The sequence below is a fragment of the Amphiprion ocellaris genome, chromosome 18 (genome assembly GCF_022539595.1).
Source record: "Amphiprion ocellaris isolate individual 3 ecotype Okinawa chromosome 18, ASM2253959v1, whole genome shotgun sequence".
Classification (NCBI taxonomy): Eukaryota; Metazoa; Chordata; class Actinopteri; family Pomacentridae; genus Amphiprion; species Amphiprion ocellaris.
Genome location: NC_072783.1, coordinates 15,863,204 through 15,887,275, shown reverse-complemented (window position 1 = coordinate 15,887,275; position 24,072 = coordinate 15,863,204). Strand labels below are relative to the sequence as shown.

The 24,072-nt window shown below is 40.1% G+C and overlaps 1 protein-coding gene across 1 annotated transcript in view; it reads left to right on the top strand.

The window, feature by feature from the left end:
* Nucleotides 1-24,072, top strand: part of ca10a (carbonic anhydrase Xa) — a 319,283-nt gene that overhangs the window by 127,273 nt on the left and 167,938 nt on the right. Inside the window, exon 3 of the mRNA XM_023266464.3 lies at nucleotides 1,968-2,110. Coding sequence (XP_023122232.1) covers nucleotides 1,968-2,110 — 143 coding nt within the window. The remainder of the gene's footprint in view (nucleotides 1-1,967; nucleotides 2,111-24,072) is intronic.

The window sequence follows — 24,072 nt, the reverse complement described above, 5'->3', positions numbered from 1 at the left end:
CTCCTTGTGTTGTCACGGTGTCAACATGCAGCACATAGGTCCAAAACTGGGAAAGTTCTAGTGTTCACAGGTAATTTTTAAAATAATTTTCATTCACTTAGGCTATTTGAACATCATGGGTGTATTTAGTTTGTTTCAATGATTACAAGTTTTCTAGCTTGTGTGTCAGTGATCACGGGTCTGAATTATTGATATGATCTTTCTAATGTAATTGTGTTCAGTTCATAAAAAGAAACAAGCTACATGTGAACTAACAGATAATGCCATTATAGAGAAATGAAGCAATTTTGAATCATTTGGCACTTAAATGATTCTGCACAGGGATGTGCCATCGGAACACCACTAAATAGTTGAAAAAAAAAACACTTGCAAGTAGTCAAAATAGTAACAGGTTTTATCAAGTTGTATGTATCAATCCCATGATTTAAGACTGTTGTAAACTGTGAATTATTTTCACTTTTAACTGAAGTGAATTCAGATATAGCATAATCTGAAAGTACAATAAAGACAATATTAACAAAGGTTAATATTTAGGAACTAAATATTTTATTTCATCATCTATCTACTAGTTTTAAGAATTTTAAAGAGTATTTTTTCGGATTAGTTATTTTTTAATATATCTTGGCCTTTGCTGCCTCGATTTTTGTCTTCTTTTTTTGTCTTGTTTTTTTTTTTAATTTCTGTCTTCTGAGATTTTAAATATCATGGAATTACTAGATGAAATTTGGTTTACTCTCAATCAAATGCTATAAACTAACTTGACAGAACTGAACAATAACATCCTTGGCTGAGACAGTGGTAAACAGCTAAAATACTTAATGGGGCATCCCAACATTTTTACATATGAGATCACTTTATGCATCAAGGAGAGTGGAAACCATTTGTGATTACAGCTGTATTGTGCCACGGCTTCACCCAACTGCACCCTCATATCAGAGTCACAATCAACTTTAATGGCAGATACACATAACATACAAAGAATTAGATTTTGGCTGTTGGTGTCACTCTAGGAATAAGAAAAGAGAGAACAGAAAAGAGAATATTTAAGTAACTAAAAATACACATTTACATATATAAACAGATATTTACACATCTAGAAAAGAATATATGCCAATCAGCCACAACATTATGGCCACTGACAGGTGAAATGAATAACATCGGTCATCTTGTTAGAATGAACTGCACAGTGGCGTGGTGGTTAGCACATTCGTCTTGCAGCTTGAAGATCTCCTGTTCGCATCCCCACCTTCCTGGGATCTTTCTGCATGGAGTTTGCATGTTCTCCCTGTGCATGCATGGGTTCTCTGGGTACTCTGGCTTCCTCTCGCAGTTGAGGTTAATTGATTATTCTAAATTGCCCGTAGGTGTGAATGTGAGCATGACTGCAGTCATCAGAAACAATGGTTGTGCAATCAAGTACTAACTCCCATGTGCATCATGTGACTAAAACAGACAGAAAAGAAGACATGGAATGCCTAAAAGCATTGTTTTTGGCAATACAATGCCACTGATGTAAGAATTTAAGTGATTTTGATATCAAGAAAACCATGGAAAATGGCTAGAAATCAGCTCTTAAATTAAACTCTTCTGTGCTATTTTTGTTGTTTCCATTATATTTGTCCAAACAAATGTATCTTTAGTTGTACCAGCAAAACAGCAAAATTGGTGTAATGATGAAATAAAATGACAAATACTTGTATTTTTTTTAATATTAGAAGTAAATTACTTTAATTTAGGAGCAATCAGCATTTATGTATTTCAGCAAGCCATCAAAAGCCCACATCAGATCAGCGCTGCGAATTACATTTCTCCCACTGTGATTGTGGCAGGTCTGAAACGTATTTTTTTTTTAAAGCTGAAGCACAAACTCTGGCCGTCACAATACGACCTCTTTGTGGAATGACCTCCTGTCTTGTCAGTGCAGATGCTCAACCTTTTCAACACCTGCTCTGTCTTTTGTGTTGCAGTGCCTTCATTCTGGGGGCTGGTAAATTCAGCCTGGAACCTGTGCTCGGTGGGGAAGAGGCAGTCCCCAGTCAATATCGAGACCAGCCATATGATCTTTGACCCCTTCCTCACGCCAATAAAGCTAAACACAGGAGGGCGCAAGGTAAAAACACACAAATGCAAACACACACTCTAATCTCTGCTATCTGCTTGATAGATCCTGTGGCTTTGTAGACTGGTTGTACCTCTATGATGTCGCATTGCACTGCTTTAGTGCTACTGTGTAAGTTGCTATTTCAGATCAATTGCAGTTTGATAAGGCATGTATTCCTGATTGAGACTCCTGAATGCAGTTTGTTTTGGCTGTTAGTTATTTGTCTAGTGAACACTCTCTTCTCGATAAAATACAACACCTATACAAAGATCCAAAATGCTTCTGTTCTGGTTCAAAAAAAGCCCCAACTGTATCTCGAGGGCTTTACAGATGAAATCCCACAGCCTTACAGCAGGTTACTTAAGCATATTGTGTATTATTTTCCCCTGTACAGTGGTGCACTAAGGACAGAATTCTGTTCCATCATATACCATATAACAGCAGGTAATTGGGAAGCCTTCACAGATGGACTGCTTTCAAAAGTTGCAATTGTGGTTGTATAAAATTGTAACTTCCAAAAGATAAGGTTATAATACAGCATCACAATTAGCTTAGCTTATTCACTGTACTTCTCCTTGTTGTCACTTTAGGCTTTAAGAACTGTCACCACTAACAACTGACAGTAACACCCACACAAACCCAAGCTCAACTTTTTCATTTATCTCAAAGAAAAGTTTCCAGAGTCCAAAAGCCATTTTGGAAGCTCTCTTTCTTTCTCTGTTCTTAACCCGCCCACCCGCCCCATCTCCTCTCTGCAGTGGCCCAAATGTAATCCGTTGTGTCTCCATCTCTCTGAGCACCTGAGCTGTCAGCCGTTGAACACAAAGCTGGCTTCACCTTGTCAGTGCTGATTCATCCCTGCTCTGTCTCTGGCTGTTTGGCAGCCAGTCAGCCTTGGCCAAACATGCTATGGAGACCGATAAAGAGCTTCTGCTTTGGTGTGCTGCAGCTCAACTTGCCACCTCAATGCAGACAGAGCTTAAGTCTACTTTTTGCCCAGGAGGACAGCAAAGAGAAAGATTAACCCCCATCTTCACCCCCTCCCTTCCATCTTACAATACACAACAGATGCATGAAAATGACTCAGAGGAAATGAACTCCTCTTTTAATAGATTCTTGTGCTGCCCTGTTCGATGGCTAATGAACAGTTAAAGGAAATTTAATTGACCTCCAAAGAGAAATTTTAATTAATGAGGGGGAGACATGTGAGGCTATGTGCAATGGATTGAATGAATCACAGTTATTAAAAAGCCACTATTAATTGAATATTTATGCTGCCATAGATGAGCTGCAATTACTTGAAAAGATTTTAATGAGTTTAATCACTTTTGAGCCTAGGAGGTGTGAAAAAGTGATTTTGGAGTTCTCCTTCTCTTCAATAAATGTTTTCCTTCTCACTTATGAATAGTGCTTACAAGACAGGATTAAATGTATTTTGTTCCTTTTTTCCTGCTTTATATTTCAGCTAAATGTACAGGGAATTTATTAGTGCTGTGAAATCGGTGGAACATCTCACATTGGGGTGTACAGAGCTGACTCGCTTGTGTTTTGGTGCTTTGAAGTCAAGCGTCTTTGGAGAGAGGCACTCAGTGTGATCAGTGCCAGGTAAAAAGAGTGCTATTTAGAAACTGTGTCTAGTTAGGTGGAATTCTGAGTTCAGCTAAAGTTGTGTTTTTAAAGCTTTAAATCACATTTCTGATCCAAATGTTTTTGTTGCAGTTGTTGACCCTTGTAAATAACAGGAGGTTTTTTTCTACTTCAGTTTCTGACTTACTTCTACCTGTTCTGCACATGAAAACATCTTTTTTGCCATCCTGACCAACTAGAAGGCAGGCTGATGTGTATGTTTGTGTGTGCTACTGGCAGCCATGAATCCACCTAATTATAGGGAGTGTTATGTAGAACAACAAACAGCAGGCTCTTGGACAACAGCTGTACTTTCACTCAGGAGGGAATAAATACATTCTCCATTTTGCCAAACCAGCCAAACAATCTAGTATCAGTCAGAGAACCAGCAAGCCAACTAGTCACATGTCGATGTTTTTAAAAGAAGGTTAAAGACTCACCTTTTTAATCAGGCTTTTAACTAACCTTTTAAATCCTTATGTTCTTATCATTTTCTATTTAATTTCTTATGTATTTTTACTCTTTTAACCTTTCACCTTTTTACTTATATTATAGGTCTTTTATTCTGTCTTGTAGTTTTAAATTTGTAGTTATTTAACTCCAGTGTTTCCTCAGGGGGGTCCTCCACACTGGGGGCTGTATCTGGTCTGCTGCTGGGGGTGCTGTCCATGAGTCCCTTCGGTCCGGCTGGTTGGGGGGCTCCCCACCTCGGTGTGGGGGTCCCCCTGTCTGTCGGGGTCTGTGGGTCTGTGGGTCTGGGTGCCAGCGCCCCCAGTGGTCATGGCCTGCGACTCCTCCCAGTGTGGACGACCCCAATGGAGGCGTTTTCCACAATCGTCAGTGCCATGCCATGTCTCCCTACTGTCAGTGGTGGGAGTGTGTGTGTGTGTGTGTGTGTGTATGTGTGTGTGCTTCTGCAGTTGTGTGCATATATGTATATATGGAGGGAGGGAGGGACGGGTTTTTCTTGTTTTTAATGTTTTTAATATTGTAAAGCACTTTGCATTGCATTTTTTAACTGTATGAAAAGTGCTCTATAAATAAAGTTTGATTGATTGATTGATTGATTGATATTGCTCTCTCTGTACATGGCTTTAATATATAAATAGACAAGGCCCGTGACACCTAACCCAGTAGTCGTAGTGCCTAAACCTAACCAAAGAGCAAGTGAAAATAAAACTTAGGTCTAAGAATATTGGTCCTACAGGGAACATGAACCCTGTCCTCCTGGGTGAAAGTCCTGCTGCTCACTTTGTGGTTGTGCAAGCCTTTTCTACCACACCATAGGTGAGAAAATCCATTTATTTCAACACTTATTTACCTTTGCCTTAAAACATAAATGAGAATGCTGTTTAGTTGTACAGGAATGTAATTTTTTTTTGATTGAGTGAGACATTTATTTCTAATGTGTAAAGACCAAAGTACAAAGAATACAAGGAATTAGTATTATATATACATATACATACACAAACACATATATACATAGATATACATACACATACATACATATATACATACTGTACATACAAAACAAAATTAGAAAGCGAAAAGAAATATTCCAAAATTCTGGACTAGGCCTACATATTCAAAAAGAAGTGAAAAGAAGTAAACAAACACTTATTTACTCCCATCCCTTTTCCATAAATTATTGATTGATAATTTCCAGTTTCCTATATATCATACAATATTTACATAATATAAATGTTCAGTTCATACAAGTAAGATACAATACAAATATATACAATTATATCATTTAAGAAGTGTTTTCAGGAGAGAGGGCTGCATGAATAACATACTGGAGTGATTACAGGTCAACACCCCTCTTCCAACATGTGATTAAAAAGTTTTCTGACAGGGTGCCTGGATAGTTCAACGGGTTAAGCAGGCAACCTGTGTAGAGGGGCTTACCCAACCCCTTGCTGCATGTCTTCCCCCCGCTCTTCTCCCTCCTTTCCCGTCTGTCTCTCACTGCACCTATTGAATAAAGCTGAAAAAAGAAAAAAAAGTTTTCTGACAATTGGACAGACTACTAACGGGGAAACACTCATCTCAACTGAAGTCTTATCTTTTGTAAATTACAAGAGCAACATAAACTTTTGCATAGCTCAACATTCTTGGCTGTTTGACAGAGTTTCTTCCTGCTTTAATTCTACAGAATAAAATGTGGTAAACTCATTTGTATGTATTTCTTCAACATCTTGCAGGACCCTTTAAAAACTCAGGAAAATTAAACTGGACTAACCAAACACATTTAGGACTGACTGACTCTGACAGAATTATTAGAAATATATTGAAAACATTTACAAGCTGTGCAACATCAGCGCTACAAATGCAAGTCAGTTACCGTGGCACTCTCTTCTTCCTTCCATCCATCCATCCATCCATCCATCCATCCATCCATTATCTATGTAACGCTTAATCTTTTGTAAGATTTTCCAGGAAAAAATATGATCATATAGTCAGGCCAGTAGAGTTCTATTTAAATATCAGCAGTAATTTGATAAATCTACTATTCTGTTAACTCCTAATCAAAGATAAAGCTGAGGCAGTTTCTCTGCTGTTTGATGAATCATTTTTATCAAAGAAGGAACTGGTGCATTTTTTTGAACTGCTTTTAAAATTGGTTCAATTGATGTCAGTGTTAATATTCAAAAAAATGTTGGTTGTATCAGCACTTAAGGCACCAATCTACAGCATCAACTATATGTGGATCTATCTTTTTCTTCACATTGTATTTTGCTCACAAGCAAACGCTAAACTGCTTAATAACACTGATCTGGCAGAGCATCTGTGTCTGTGCTCTTCTTTCATCATGCTTTGTCAGGGATGTCCTGTAATAACAATCCATTTTGTTCATGCTGTGTTTCAAATGATTTTATTGACAGTAACTGCGAGGAAAAACTCAAACTTTTGTTTAAGATACAAAAGATTCAAGAATTTGGCATTTTACCCAATAATTAGTGCTGACAGTTCAGTGATAAAATAAGAGAAAACATCACACAGTGTGTGGTGCTTCATCCACTGATTCAGGTATTCCTACTGTTCTCATTACATCAATTTTGACTATAAAAATTCTATCTGCAAACTAGCCCAGTGTATTATCAGGGAGAGGGTAATTCTTAAGTTAGAGTCACTTCATCAGGTTTTACTGGGGATCAACAACTCATATAAAGTTCACATTGTTCTCAGGTCTGGGCAGCTCTTGTCACCCCATCAACTATCTCACTCAAATTTATTATGTTCCATCCATTTCTTGCCCCTCTTCTGCATGTTTTGACATAAAAAATTAAAAAGATGAATATTTTTGATGAATGTCACTTCCTTTTGCAATGTTGCTTCCTTTTTGTGGTATGGAAACATCCAAGAATTTGCCTAGAAGAGCCAAAACATGATCACTAACAGTTGTTCCTCTTATCTAATAACAATGGTGCATGTCAGTACCGGGTATGTATTAGATTGTACGTGAGCAGACATTTCTGTAAGAGACAGCCCAGTTTTTATGGCTAGACTTGTTCAGAGCTTTTCTGAAAATGATAAAGCCTGTTTAGGGTGCTCCTGGTCAGCAGAGGTGAGTACTGAGGAACGGTCTAAGGAAGGACAATGAACTGGTGACAGGGTACTGGAGAATGTATTGGAACAAATCTGATCCTCAGAGCCTCGAACTGACAGAACGTGAAGGATCTCCTACTAGCATCTTGGTGCCAGATACCACAGGACACCTTCAGAGACAGACTGTTTTGGTAATCATGCAGAGGGCCAACATGTGCAGGCATGAGTAGTTGTAATGCTTTGACTTGTTTTGAGCAGATTGCAAAGTTTTGCTGTAAATGTACAGCCAATCACAATAAAGATCTGTCGGCCTTCACATTAAACAGTGTTGTATTACTGCATCCACAGTGCCAAGTTGTGGTTTTAGTATCCAATCCAATCCAATCCAGCTTTATTTGTATAGTTGTTTAACAACCATCGATTGAACCAAAGTGCTGTACATACATGTACACAGAACAAGGCAAATAAAATCAGCACTAAAAACAAATAAAATCAGAGATACATAATAAAAGCACTGAAAGCAAATAGAATCACAAAATAAAAGGCACTAAAAATAAAATCAGTGTCTCATGCTGGATGGAAAGCCAGGGAATAAAAGTGTGTTTTGAGATGGGTCTTAAAAATGGACAGGGAAGGGGCCTGTCTAAGGCAATTTGTTCCATAAAATTGGGGCAACCATAGAGAAGGCTCTGTCCCCTCTTCCGCTTAGATTTGGGTGTGCATAGGAGCAGCTGATCAGCTGACCTAAGAGACCAGGCAGGAGTATAACGGTGAAGCAGCTCAGAGAGAAGGTGTGCAGCAGCATTTTGAATCAGCTGGAAACGTGACAGAGAAGACTGGCTGACTTCAGCATAAAGTGCATTACAATAGTCCAGCCGAGACGAAATAAAGTCATGGTCTCAAGGTGCTGCCTAGAGAAGAAAGATTTCACCTTTGCCAACCACCTTAAATGAAAAAAAACTAGACTTCACGACTGACCGGATTTGACTGTCCAGTTTAAAATCCCTATCCAATATAAAACCAAGAGTTGTAACTGTGGGCTTGACATACGTCGACAAAGGCCCCAAGTCACCACAGAAGGGCTCACAGGATCCACTGGGCCCAAACACCATCACCTTTGCTTTATTTTCATTAAAATGCAAGAAATTCAAAGCCACCCACTTGATGCTGCAACCGAGATATTAAAATGTGGTGGTCTACTGTGTCGAAGGCAGTGGTAAGATCAAGCAGGACAAGAATCACATAATCACCAGAATCACATGCCAAGAGGATGTCATTAAAAACCCAGAACAATGCCGACTCTGTGCTGTAAAGGATTTTGAATCCAGACTGAAAAACTTCCAGGATGTCATGCTTATCCAGGAAAGATTGCACCTGACCTTAAACAATTTTCTCCAGAATTTTTGACATAAAAAGCAATTTAGAAATAGGCCTAAAGTTTGCCTTAGGAGCACTTAGAACAGAGTCCATAGTCTTAAATAGCACACGTGGGTTGTGACGGTTCAACATGATAATATTTGAAAAGTGTTCACTTTTAGCCTCTTTGACAGTGTTTTGGTAATGATGCCAGCAGTCTCTTAAGATTTGAGAAGACACCTGTAACTTATCCTTCTTCTATCTGCATTCAGCTCTGTGGCACTCCTGTCTGACAGCCACAGAGTCAAGGATGGTTTGGTAGGAGGACTGAAACCAGGAACTGAGTTTCTCTGTATCACCAGAAATTGAGTCAGGAGGGACACAGGACTGTCCAAAAGCAGCAAAGAAACTGACCAGCAGTGGATGGATTAAAAATCTGACAGTGCCGAGCAAAGAATGCAGGTTTTAACAACAGTACAGGGAAAAACAGCTTCAAACAATACTTGCAGATGATCAGAAAACACAGTGTCACAGACCTCCAGATTAATCACAGACAAACCATAGGAAAGAACCAAATCTAATGTGTGTCCAGAACCAGGACCAGACCCGGATTGCACCGGATTAAAAGAGTCAATTATGCTGAGGAAGTCTTTCACCAGTGACTTGTCAGGACAACACACGTGCAGGTTAAAATCTCCAACAATAAGAACATGATCATAATTAGGCATAATTCCAGTTAAAAAAAATCAGAGAAGTCATTCACAAAGTCCTTATTGTATTTGGGGGGTCAGTAGATGACAGCACACAGCACTGGGTTAGAGCGACCCACCTCAAAGGAAGTCAGTTCAAAGCTAGAGAAGGAGGACGGTAGGAAGCGCTGCTAACATTTGTAGTTGTTTTTGTAGACCGTCGCCGTTCCTCCTCCTCGGCCCGATGTCCGCATGGAGTTAAAATAACAGCAACCAGCAGGTGAAAGTTCTGACAGGGTGCTGGACTCACCCACATTCAGCCATGTCTCCATCACAAAAAGGAAATCCAGATCACGGGAGCTGAAGAAATCTCTCAAGATAGAAGTTTTGTTCGCCAATGATCTGGTGTTTACCAAGCCGATCCTAGCTGGAGCTGAGGCCTGGGCCCTGGCAGATCAGGGAGCCCAGCACAGCTGCCTCAGGTTCTGAGGAATCACCCCGCGCAAGCTGATCCGGAGAGGGCAGGGTCGGCAAGACCGGAACACTTCATCTGAGCCAACCACAGGTACCAGGCAGGCGCTCACAGGATCCAGGAAACGCCGGGAAATGCAGACATGAGGAGACAGCCCACGCAGTGTCCGGGAAACAGTGGAAGAGTGCATCAGGAGAACCCTCAACTTCACCAGGCGATCGCAGTGTCTACTGCGGCGACGGCGACATTTTTGCTGGGAGAGCGGAGCCGAAGCCCAGCACAGGTCAGCAGGGATCCCCGACAGAAGCGGGGGAAGGAAATTCTTTCTACCCTAATCAGATGTAACTAGATCTTTGGCAGAGAAACGAAGATCCAGCAGTGTTTGGCGATCACACATGAGCAGCAACTTGATTTGTTGAGTGCCGAGGGTTAACAACAATAAAATCATGAACAAAACTGGCAGTAAGAGACGGCTTGCCACACACACTGGTGCCATCTTGCTTATCACTGTTCACTTATAACTAGTAATTCAATGATGTCTTTCAGTCACTAGTTTTTGCAAAAAAAACAAGCAAAAAAAGATGAAAAAGACATAGCGGACACATTTGTACTGAAAACGTCTTGGACCAAGTTCAAATAGGGCTCTTCCAGCTAAGTAAGTGTGTGACACATTTCAGCTTATAAATGTGACAAGGTCACATTGGCATTCCTATCATGTAGAAATGGTTGCTGTTGTACACATAAGATTTAAAGGCATGACAAGTGTGAGCCCACGAACACAAGCTGATGTCAACTACACAAGCTGGAGCAAATGCATCACAATAACCTAAATATTCAGTTATGCAAATTGTAATTCAAATTACAATTCAGTAACACATAAGTGTGGGTTACTGAATCTGTGAGGCTGTGACAGCATTAAAAAAAGGGAGCAGGCCTTCTGAATGAAAACTGCAAGTAGCATCATCTGATTGAGGCCTGTTCTCACTTGCTGTAATTGCCTTGGTGATGCAGGGGCTGGGAAGCTGAGGAATTCTTCTTGTGTCTTTGTCTTCACAGGTAGCTGGATGTGTTATAGCCATGTCAGAGCCAGCATCCACGGCATATCCATCTGTGGTTCTGAAACCCAATTATAAACAACTCAACAGAAGGACAGGAGGGATAGGATAGCAGAGGAGAGGAGAGGAGAGGAGAGGAGAGGAGGAAAGATCATGGTCTTGAGGTCCAGATGGTTTAGTTAAAAATTGAGTGAACGCTAAATTCAGCCCAAACTGAGCCACGTATCATGCAGCATCAAGCAGTTTGTTAAAGATAGATGTTAGATAGTTGTTTTCATGCAGCAGTCTTCTTTGTAAATTACTTGAACTGATTATTCTCAGCTTTAAATCCATCAGGAAACCTAGTCTCTAACAGAGAGCAGTGATTCCCACAGAGTCTGATATAATTTGTCCAGTTTTCCTTGCAAGTTTTGAAGTCAAACTGGTTGTTTTACCTGAAAATCAGAGAGTAAAAGTTTGTAGCAATTTAGAGAAAAAATAAATTCGTTGGGGACTGCTTTCTATGTTCTTTTAATGAGAATATTACATTTCCTTTTATTTATTCCTTTTTTTTAGTATTTTCAGTTTGATCAAACACTTATCTTTTATGTTCTTTATGGATATTTCAAAATAGTTCCTGTTAAGGAAAAAAAATCATTAAAAAAATAAAAAGATGGTCTGCAAATTTTTCTCTCCAATGATAAAAATCAAGCATTCGATGCAGAAATAAATTCACCTAAAATCAATTTATTGGTTTGGGGTAAATTTAAAATGAGCTTGCTAGTAACTGAGAAGTGGACTGCTACAAACCACATATAATCAATACATTTACTGGCATGGTGGTTATCCTAAACATATGGACTATTGTCAGCAGTTGGTGTTCTAGTGACTGTTCCTGACTTTTGATGTTTTGTACAGCAGTGGAGCTTGGAGAAAAGTAGACTTAAACTTGACTTCAAAGTTGATTAGCAACAAAATGAAACTTGTGTGTTCTCCACCTAAACCTGTTTAGTATATCCTCCCAGATAAACTTCAGTCAGCCGCATGTTCTAGCTCAGTGTGTGGTCTGATTTTCCTCCTAGGGTTTGATTTGAGCCTGAACATGCTGCTGTCATGCCTTTGTGTTTGTTTGGCCAGTTAGAGGTGCCAGGTTAGAGAAGTGTGTACTCACCGATTGTGTTTTTTGTGGTATTTGGGTGGAGAAGAGAGATGGTTATGTATGTACAGGACATGCACAGCAACATATGGCAGGATGAAGTAGGTCAAAGTTGGCAGTTTCACTACAGTCCCACCGTCCCACCGTCCCACAGCACAGACATGCAGGAAGACAGAAGACTGTGATACCATGCAGCATGATACACACCACTGCCTTTATCTTTGCTTTACCAATAGCTCTAATAGCACTGCTGAAGGGAAAAAGGTCATCATGAGGTTTGCCTTTTCAAAATTTAAATTCCGACAGTCCTGATTTGGTTACATGTGAAGCCCCCAGCTTGTTTCAAAACGTGTCCGTCTTTTCCTTCCTTTGATGGATCTCCTCTCAGAGAGCTGGTAATGACATCTCAGGGGAGGAAGCACTGTCAACTTGTATCTGTGGGGGGTTTAAAGTCAGCTGAAAAAGGGATTTTTAGGTCCAAGCTGGAACTGATGGCCATTATACGAGCAGATGCACAAATTCAGTATACGTATTCTGTGTATTGCTATTATTGATATTTTAATTTACTAAAACTAAAACCATAGATCATAGGTGAAGTTAAATAGCTGTTGGAAGTTCCTAAGCTATCTGTAACTGAAATAACTGGAATATGCCTGGAATCAAGTAACTTGCATGTCCAAAAAAATTCATAAACAGCTTCCCTGCTACTTTTTTAATGCTTTGCCATCAACGATTTGACAAGGACAAAAGATTTGTGGTATCTCATGAGGTACCAAGTGCATTAATTATTTCACTCCACATCCTCATGAGTTGTAAGTTTACAAGATGCGACCTAAAAATAGAATCATTCAACATCAAGGCTTTTCTAAGCTATTTCCATGACTATTATGACACTTTTGAATGCTGCTTGTCATTTGAATCTACATGTTTTTGACTGCTTATCTCTCATCCGTCACAGCGGCTGACAGCCAACCCGAGGCCCCCACTCATATATCTGTTAGTAGGACAAGATGGATGGGAGTCCACCTGCTCCATCACTTTTCTCCACCACTTATGCAGTCTTTTTTCCTTTTGTTCTCTTTCCCACATAATCCCATAATCACATCAGTCATTTCACTTGGATATGTAGAGCCTTTTCTGATGGTGAAGTAATGATAATCCTGTTTATGTTTATGGGCCTCATCTCTCAGTTGGAAGAGATACATGATATGGAGTCATTCTCCCCAATGGCACGTTTTTGTTTGAATCCTGATCGTGGTGTTTGTAAGATAGTAGTCATTACAAAACAGGTATAAACTAGCACTTAACCACAGTCCCCAGAAAAACAAGAAGGAAAGGACAGTCTGCTCCCTTCTGGGAGTGCTTCCATTCACACACACACACACACACACGCACACGCACACGCACACGCACACGCACACGCACACGCACACGCACACGCACACACACCCACACACACACACACACACACACACACACACACACACACACACACACACACACACACACACACACCCACACACACCTTTCCTTTCCACAGCTGTGCACAAGAAGTTAAGCTTCTGCTCCATCCACACATTAAATACACTAAATTAATTCATTTTCTGTTTGTCAAAGATGTTGTGACATTTAACTAATGCTCACTCAGTAGTGGAATATATGTATGAGGAGTCAACAGGTGTGTCATCACAGTGAACCCAGCAGATTATTTTCTTCTTCTATATATTCTTGATTTGGTTGCAGTGAAAAGATGTCAATACTAGTAAGAAAAAATTCTAATAATTCCTTTTGAGCACCTCAAACATCCTTCCAGGCCTGCGGCCATCAGTTATTATCAAATAAAGACATCGCAGTGATGGTCCAAGCCAATCTGCTTCTTCAGTATTACAACCAATTTTCAATTAATCAGCTAAATAAAATCTCATCTGTTTTTCAATTGTATTACCTTTAGCTTAGGTCTACCAAAATATTTCACATGCTGACTGGAATCTGGAAACAATGGAATCTTCACCAGACAGAATAAATCGAGCGAGTGAGTGGGGAGTCAGTACAAAGAAATTAACAAAAGCCACTGGTTAATTTTAATGATATTAACATTCATAAAGTGCTTCAGAAAGTCATTTCTTAAGTATATCACAACTCCAAAAGTAGCTGAACAGTTCAATAATATAAAAAAATACAACGTTAAGGTACATCCATCCATCCATCCATCCATTTTCTTCCTCTTATACGGAGTCAGGTTACTCAGGCAGCAGACAAAGAAGGTCATTCCAGATGTCCCTCCACCCGGCAATGCTTCCCAGTTCTTCCTGGGGGATCCCAAGGCGTTCCCAGGCAAGACAAGATACATAATCCCTCCAGCGGGTTCTGGATCTACCCCGGGGTCTTCTCCCAGGTGGACGTGCTCAGAAAGTCTCCCCGGAGACATCTGAATCACATGTCCAAACCACATCAACGGGCTCCTTTCAACCCGAAGGAGTAGCGGCTCTACTCCGAGCTCCTTCTGGATGTCCCATCTTCTCATCCTATCTCTAAGGCTGAGCCCAGCCAACTGCAGAGAAAGCTCATTTTGGCTGCTTGTACTCGTGATCTCATTCTTTCAGTCACTACCCAGAGCTCATGGCCATAGGTGAGGGTTGGAACGTAGATGGACTTGTAAATTGAGAGCTTTGCCTTGCGGCTCAGCTCCCTCTTCCCAACAATGGTTTGGTACAATGCCCACATTACTGCTGACACCGTACCAAGCCCCCTGCCCATCTCTTGCTCCATTTTTCCATTACTCGTATACAAGATCCCGAGATACGTGAACTCCTTCACTTGGGTGGACCCCAACCTGGAGGGAGCAATCCAGCAGTTTCCGGCAGAGAACATGGCCTTGGACTTGGAGATGCTGATCTGCATCCCTGCTGCTTCAGACTTGGCTGCAAACCACTCCAGTGTGCGCTGAAGGTCACAGTCTAAGGACACCAACAGAACCACATCATCTGCAAAAAGCAGAGACGCAATCCTGAGGTCCAAAAAAGCAGACACCCTCGTCACCTCGGCTGCACCTTAAGATCCTGTCTATGAAAACCACAAACAGGATTGGAGACAAGAGGCAGCCATGGTGGAGTCCAACACCCACTGGAAGCATGTCTGACTTTGTGCCAAGTATGCGGACACAGCTGTCACTTTAGTTGTACATGGACCGAATGGCTTGTATCAGCAAGCCAGGTGTCCCATACTCCTGCAGTATCGCCCACAGAGCCCCTTGGTGGACAAGGTCCTCGAGGCAAACTAAAAGTCCTTCTCCATAGCCTCTCTGACCTCCTGCCGCACCAGAGTTTGAGCTTCCACAACTACCGCAGCTGGAACCCTTTTGGCCAACTGGTACCTGGCAGCTGCTTCAGCAGACCTCTGAGCCAATCAGGCCCAAAAGGCCTCCTTTTTCAGCCTAATGGCTTCCCTCACTGCTGGTGTCCACCAGCAGGTTTTGGGATTGTCGCCGCGACAGGCATCAGTGACCTTCTGGCTACAGCTCCTAACAGCTGCTTCAGCAATGAAAGCTTTGAACATGGCCCCCAGTATGCAGGACAAACTCTTCCAGAGGTGGGAGTTAGAAACCAGGGTCCTCTGCCAGACAATCCCATTTCAAAGTCACTACACATTTGGGTTTGCCAGGTCTGTCCGGCAGTCCTGGCGAGGTGGCGGTTTCTTCTTTTCTTGCTGTCATCGAGATTTTCTGAATCGGTCTTTGTCTGGTCAGTTTGCCTTGGGAGACCCTACAAGGTGCTATTGCCCCAGACAACACAGCTCCTAAGATCACAGAGACACTCAAACCCCTCCACCGTGATAAGGTGGCGATTTGACGGGGTGGGGTGGGGTGGGGTGGGGGGGTGGGGTGGGGGGTGGGGGGGTCAATCCATGTATATTGAGCAAAAATATAAAGGCTGCTTTTAATATTTAGTTAAATTTTATTCATTCTTTTTAACAAAGAAGAACATGCCTTTTTTAATCCGACACATGAAATCTCTGCAACAGAATAGATATCATGAAACAACCAAGTACATACCGCATTAGAAATGTTAATGGCCAGATGTACAGTGGGGCATTTATTTGCAGTCCTCGTATCATGAATCATATTTAGTTTTGGTTAAATATAATAATCTTGGACCTGAGTCTACCTGGATCTGGGGTGTGCTCTTGTTCCAGAGAAGAACAGAATGTACTGTTCAGACATCATTTCTTGATAGGTTTAACCATTCACTTCCTTTGTTGGTAATAGAAATTCTTCCAAGTCTCTTCTCACCCATACATGTGTCATATTTCTTATTTAACTTTTCCTTCATGGCAGAAGCACAACCACAGAGCGATAAACATTTTAGAATGTTTTAGGATTTTTATAACCTTAAACGAGGTCATCCCCTTCTTACCTAGAATCCTTACAAACCTATTCTGCCCTACAGCCATACTGATGACAAAATGATGCATTTGGCAAAGCTATCAGAGCTGTAGGGATGCACTTAAGGGACTGACACAGTGCCGGAAGGGTATTAAATATGAAAGTTCCTGTACTGCTAAAAATAATAACAACCCATTTACAATATGAAATATCGACAAGGGCTTGGGCTCAGGCTTGGACCTGAGTACACACACAGCTCTTACAGACATTAACAGCACTGTAAATAGAGTTATTGTTGTCCTGGAGTCTTATAGAGACTATATGCATGTATGAAACTAGTCAAATGAAGGCTATTTGCCTTTGCTAGTGTGATTCCCTATCCTTATATTTTCCATTTTTCAGAATAATTACTAAATATCAACAGGTTTTCTGTGTTCTCTATTACTCATTGCTACTGCAATGTCTTAGTAGATGGATGTTTTTTCCATCCTCTCAATCAGTTAAATAGTTTCCCATTTATAAGGTCAACACTGACATAGCCTGAAATATATTGTAGTAGCTCTGCAAGGCATGCACAAGCAGAATGAGCTTTGTAAGGCTTGATGCTTTTATCTCTGTCAGTGGCTTTTACCATAACTGAAACATCCTCTCTACATGCACATTCAGTCAGTTTTTATCTACATTCCCTTTCTCTTTATCCGACCAACCTGACTTCAACTGCTCCCTTGAGGCACTTTTGACTTAGTAAAGAACAGAATATGTCAAAATTGGGCATCAGCTTTTGCATTTGTGGTTTTTGACATTATGTTCTTCCCATAACAAGCTCCTTTTGCTATCATTATTGCCTACTATGCATGTCAACTTTAATATCTATTCAGAAAGATGTGGTAGACAATAAATTCCATCAGCAGCTCTAATAGACTTTTCTAGTGGATAGACTGTTATGCTAAATGGTGCTGTTTTTTGTCACTTTGTGGCCCTTTCAGGGCAAAAGAGCAATACTCGGCTTGATTAAGCTGTAGATAACTGCTGCACTAATCAGCTCTCTTTCCTGCGCTCCATCTGTCACGCCTCCTCCTATTCTCTCACTCCATCTTTGTTCATTCTAATGATGCCCGACCTGAATTTCTCCCTTTCCCTCCCCTTTCATTTGAGCTCAGGCCATTATGGCAGACAGTGAGTTAATGAACAGCAAATGGGAGAGGAGAATGGTATTAATTATCTCTGTGTCCGCCATGTGCTTTATTATCACTCAGCTACTTTCATCTAGGACTTACCTCTCTGCTTCCACTGCCTTGTCTCTTGCTAACTGGTTGTTGCCTAGGAGTGTTCAAAGGTTCCTATTGGTCGTACAATATTCTGCGACATTAAGGAACATTTAACCGGAAAGGTAGGAAATCTGATATGTCATCTTGGGAAGTCTGTCAAAGAATTTTAAAGTGAGTTTCTATACAGAAAAACAGTGTATAATAGCTTTCCAGCCGTGTTCTGGATAGAGCATGTAGTAAAGTTTTCATATTGAAGCTGCACAATGTACAACAGTTATGCAAAAATACACATAATGTCCACCAAAGGAACAAGTAGGCCACAACAGAAAAGGACCATTTCATCCTCCTATTCATCTAAAATAAATCCTGTTGTTGGGTTATTCAGCAATGACCTAAATCAATTTATCTTTTTTTTTTTTTTTTTTTTTTTTTTTTTTTACAGGGCTTACATGCACCTGTTACTAACTGAATTTCATATTCAGATTCAGAAAATCAGAATCTGAATTTTGGGATATTTTATATTTGCTACTTTCAAAACACATTCTAGGGCTTATTAAGTACAGAATTCAAAATCACATTAACATTTAAAATATTCCAGAATTAAAAAATTGAAATAGCTGATATGTCAAACATTTGCTCATTTTATGCACAACTAGAAGTGACACAGTAACACTGGTGTCATTAGGAGTCATGTTTCTAGGTTTTCATGGTACAAAAAACTAGCACTGTTATGAATTCTGCTAGGTCTTGAAAATAATCTGGCTATTTAGTTGCTATATGCTCCAGTATTGGTGACAAAACGGTGAGTTAAGAGATGCTTAAAAGCTCTTTAAATCTGACAGGTACTGCAGAGTTAATTGTTCATTTTCTTCTGTGGGTACTTCACTACGAGCAGCACCTCGCACATCACACATAGTAGTCTGACTTGTTGTTAACTCTGTTGGACCCCAAACACTTTCTTGGTGTCTTGTGCTTCGTTTTCCTCACTGTGGCCTTATTTTTTAGTGGAATATAAAGTCCTGCAACTTTGTGGAAACAGCACAGCACATGGCTTCAAGTAGAAAGACCTCAGAAATATCTTGTGCTCAGTATGACAAATTATGCTGCCATAAGTCATGAAAAAGAAAAAATGAAGGATGAATTTCATTGAGTATTTATTATATTGTTGTTGTTGATGTTGGTGGTGGTGGTGGTGGTGTGTGTGTGTGCGTGCATGTGTGCGTGCGTGTATGTGTGTGTAACTGTATTTTTAATCCACCAAAAGGTTTTGGGGTTCAGAAGGTTAAAATGATGATGTGAATTACAGCAGCTTCAACTTTTAAGCTACAAATAATGGTCATTTTAGCTACAAGGATTAGTTCAGCAATAGTGCAACTCAGTAGAAGAAAGCTGTGCCATATTTTTCAAAGACAGAGAACATCAAGTGCAATCTTTATGAGAGCTTAAGGCTTAAGTGACTCAGGTGGTAGAGCTGGTTGTCCACTCACTGAAAGGTTGGCAATATAACCCCAACCCTATAACATAAAAGTTTTTCTTCTACATAAAAGCCAATCTGCATGATGCCTCAGAGGTGTTGGAGATGTGAGCTTTTTTATTCTACACTTGCAGATGTGAGTAGAGCAGACTTACAATCGATAGCCAAGGAGCTTGCCTGTCTAGGAGGGTGAGTCCCATCACCAAGGTCCTTGGGAAATGAATTTAATGCTTTCAGTGTATGTCTGCATGTTCATGTGTGAGTGTAAAAACCTGCACACCCTTATGTGTGTCTAAATGTAGCCTGTCAGTGTTACATATCTAGGCCGAGTAGGTGAAGGACAGGATCCGGAAAGAGCGAGGGGCCTCAAGATGGATGTGATCCAACTGTTAATGACAGGTGGGGATGTTCATATAGGTCTGAGATCTATAGTCTTGTGCTTCAGCTCAGGTCTTTGCTCAGCCTACACTCAAACATTCTGCAACTCCATTTCTTTGCCATAATACCATCCTCTGTTTCCGTGTATTCCAATTATTCTCCTTCCACATCTGACTAACACTGCTTTTTCTGGAACATTAAGTGACTGTATGTAGTAACACACCAATACTCTTCTGTTTACAGAGGTTTCTGTTCCTTCATTTTACATCAGTAACTAGTTACTGCTCAGTAATCAGTGGTCAAACTTGGTTGGCAAAAGAAGAGCTGAATTAGCCTCAGGTAAAGCAGAATAGAATATGTATTAAGATACTGTCTAATAAATTTAGGTGGAAATATAATAGTTTTGAAAGACCAATAATATAAAGATCAAAAATATTGCTTCGTAAGAATGTCAAAGTCTGTTTCCTCAAGGTAAAAGAAGAGGTTCATTTCTTTTTCCCCAATAAAATGACTGTTTTATTTTTACCAGGTGTTAGATGAATAATATTATTGTAACTGTATTATTTGCTGTTGTGCATTTAGTGTAATTAGTAGAGATGTAATGATGCATCATGAGTCAGTTAAAAATCGATACCAATGTGTGACAATTCAAATCGGCTGACATAAATAAATCAATGAATCAGTGCCCTTTTTAAGCAGCGGAAGGCATAGTCTACTTTTGAGTTCACTTGATCTACATCAAATGTCACCACAAGTTCAACGCTGTACGTCACTGTCAGGTATTCAAATGGAATGAGAGACATGGCTGATTTTGAAAATGAAGATGCACAGACCAGTTTCAAGTAGGAGGTGTGGCAGCATTTTGAATTCCCTGTGTCCAAAAATGAAAAAGGGCGAGCTTTTTTTAAATTGTATTATTCATTTAATTATTTTGATGTTTGATTTGTTTTGAAAATCTATTTTTTTCTTTATTTTTGGTTGTTTAAGATGAAATAAAATTTCAGCTGCTCTTTTAAGAAGAGAACATTTGTGTTGTATTGCACAGCTTACCCTACCTCAGCGAAATAAAAAGGGAAAAGATAAGAAAAAATATAATTTGTAGTTTTTATATATCTAAATATGTATATATTTTTAAAATATGCATTCATTGCATAATTTGTGTTGTGTTGCACCCTACCTCAGAAATATGTTTTTTTTTCTCTGAGAAATAATTAAAGGAATCTTTTTCAGTCATAATCGGTCTGCAAGCTCATTCTGTTAAAAAAAAAAAATCGTGAGGAAATCGTATCATTAACCTAGTATCGGAAATCGTATTGAATCATGAGTTGAGTGTATCGTTACACTAAAATTTGTCAAATGATGAGATTGAATGCTCAGGAACAGCTTCTAAGTTGACCTGGTGGTGTGATCATTTAATATTTTTAGATCACAGTATTTAAGACAGGCAAACTGTAATGGTTCCATTGATGGGCTCACCAGGGTGCAGAGATGGACAAGGACCAGCCTGTCCAAGGTCTTCATCAGGTGTGATGTCAGAGCTACTGGCCTGTAGCTGTTAAAGTCTTTGGGATAAAGGGGTATTTGGCACTGGTACCATGCACAAATTTTTTCCACCGCTGTGGTACTCTCCTCAGTCTCAGGCTTATGTTGAACGTGTACACAGCTATCCTGTACATCTGGTCACATGATTTCAGAAGCCTTGAGTCGATGCTATCAGGACCTGATACCTTAGTTGCCTTGATTTTCCTGAGTTCTTTCCTTACCTAGTCCATGGAAGGGGACAGGCTGGGGTAGGGAAGCTGGGTATCAGAAATGGAAGATGGCAATGAGGAGGAAGGGCATGTGTCAGAAGGTTCAGTAGGAATCCAGTTTGGCTGTGAGTTGTATGCTGTAACAAGCAATGTGTGGGTGCAGCTAGGGCAAAGATAGTGGATAACAGAGCAGGGGGAGGGGTAGATGACTGATCAAATCTATTGAAGAAAAGGTTCAAGTTGTTTGCCCGCTCCTTGTATCCTCCACACTGGGGGTGGGATTACTTGTGGCCAGAGAGGGTTTTCAGGTCTCTCCTAGACCCACTGATGTTGTTCTGCTGAAGCTGCTCCTCACAGTACAAAAGGTTTGTACACAGGCACACACATAGTTACAACGTGAGAATTCGATCAGAAGATAGAATGGTCTAATGCCAATGGCTAACAGCTCGATGTCTTTACTGCAGAGTTGTTCTTTAATGATGATGTGCCTGGGGTTACACTGTCTATCATTAACAAACACATCTAGATCCCTTCCTCTTACCAGTCTCTATTGTCCTGCCTCACCTAAAAAATATCTAGTGCGATGTTTGTGCCTGGTGTTTGTGCTATTAGTCACGTCTCCATAAACAGCATAATGCTACACTTGGTGTCCCTGATGCCACAATGCCACTAACTCATCTGTCTCGTTATGGAGAGATCTCATATTCCTCATAATGATAGAGGGAGGACAAATTTATAAGGTCTCCTCCTGCTTAGCTCCAACACAACATCCCCATCTTTTCCTCCTCTGTCAGGTCTCTTGTTGAGCAGCACCGCCATGTTATAAAGCACCAACCACTGGTCGCAGGGTTAAAGAATAGGGCCACTTCTTGAAATTTCCAGCTGTGTTAGTTAACGAAGTAAAGAGTAGTAGGATAACCAGAGCAACCTCTGTGAATTTGGTGTTCACTAGGCTAACAACTGAAATATCACAGTAAGTACTAAACAAAAAGAATAAGCTAAACAAAGAAAAAGACAAAAATTCTCAGCAGTGAACGAGACCTGCTGCAACAGGTGGCCAGTAAAGCAGCAGTGAAAACAGAGTTCATTACTACAAATGAAGTCATAAAACTATCAAGATGCAAAACAAAGTGACTGAAAACAACTACAGAAAGATTCAAAGGAACTGCAAAAAGATGCAAAATAACTATGTCACACAACATAACCACAATGAGACTCAAAACATTTACAAAGACTTCACAGAGACATAAATTGATCGCAAAGAGCTGCAAAATGACTGCAAGGACAAGCAATACACAGTACACAGGAGGAACATTTTTCACAAACTGTCCAAGTGCTTCTAATTGAAATGCAACATTGTTTCAGTACTTACACTAGACTACATACTAATCATTGACTTCCTGACAGTATCAGATCAGCTCTATTTTTACTTTATAAAAATCTGCATGTTTGTTTTTTGAAATGTTTCAATTACTGTTTTCCAAAGTAGTTTTTGTGTGCAAGATTGTTTAAAGGAACAGCTGTTTTGTAAATGCTACCAAATGTCAGGAGCATTTATGGAGACAGATCAAAATTTGCCTGTTGTGCCCAATCTTGCCATATATTTCAAAGCAACACATGGTGAAGGTGGCATCAAGGCCATTGTATTCAGAGTGTTTACGGCCCTGCTAAGAGAGAAACACATGGGCAGCAGGTGATCACACCTGTTTAACCCAGAGCTGTCTTTAGTGCACAGTATGCAGACAACTGGCATACAAAGCCAATGAACACGTGTTAAAATAAACCATCAAGTAGGCCATGGTCTTAGCTTGAATCTTTGATTTGTTGCTGTCTTTGTTTGTTTGTTTTTCACGACCAAGATCAGAAACAATCTGAGATTGTTGTGTTGCCATGTCTTCCTGTGGAGACACTCGGGGAAATGAATTTCAGTATGCAGACATGTATCACTCACGACAAATGAAGTACAGGAAGCTGTTCACTCATCTTGTTCTTCCCCTCTATCATACTTTGAGTCTATTGCAACAAAATGGAGGTTATTTTCCTCCTAGGTTTCAGTGTCACTGTCAAATCCATCATTCCTTGCAAAACAGCAACACAAAGTTGATTAGTAGTCCTGGGAGAGCTAAACAGTAACAAGAATCATTTTAAAAAATATTCTGGTGTCAGAGATTCCATCCCACGTGAGTAAAATCTGGCACAACAAAAAGCGATAATAGGGGAAATGTTGACATTAGCCATATGTGAGTGCTCTTTTTTCTACTTTGCTTTCTGTGTTGAATTTGATGTGCAGGAAATTTCTCTCTCTGCACAGTGCATGCAAAGTGTCAGCAGTTTGCAAAATATAGTTTCCCTCTATAAATGAAGGCTCAAAGATCACAGGGTTTCCCTGCTCCTTGATGTTTGATTAGTTCTGTCTTTTATCCCTATTTTTCCACAGTTTTAAAGTTAGGTCTGCCTTACACACTATACTGCAGTCTTATCCCACTTCAGTAATTAGATTTAGCTCTGCCATATGACTTTGCCATTCTGTCATGAAATGCCATGTTCAATATGTGAAGCAAAGTAATAGACGCTTATTGCCAGTAATTACTCTAAAATTGTATATAGATCACAATTTTGTGAGTTCTACATTTTCAAGCTAATTTCCTTAACTCTTTTTCTCAAATTTGCTGGAATCTTCCTGTAAATTACAAACATATTTACAAGAAAACTGTATGCAGTTTGGTACTACTTCTAAGGAAAATTAAGAAAGAGTAACCCCACAGTAATTAATTATTTTGTTTGTAATCCTTGAAAACTCTCTGAGATGCTTTCCCAGATTGGGGAGTTTAGAGGCT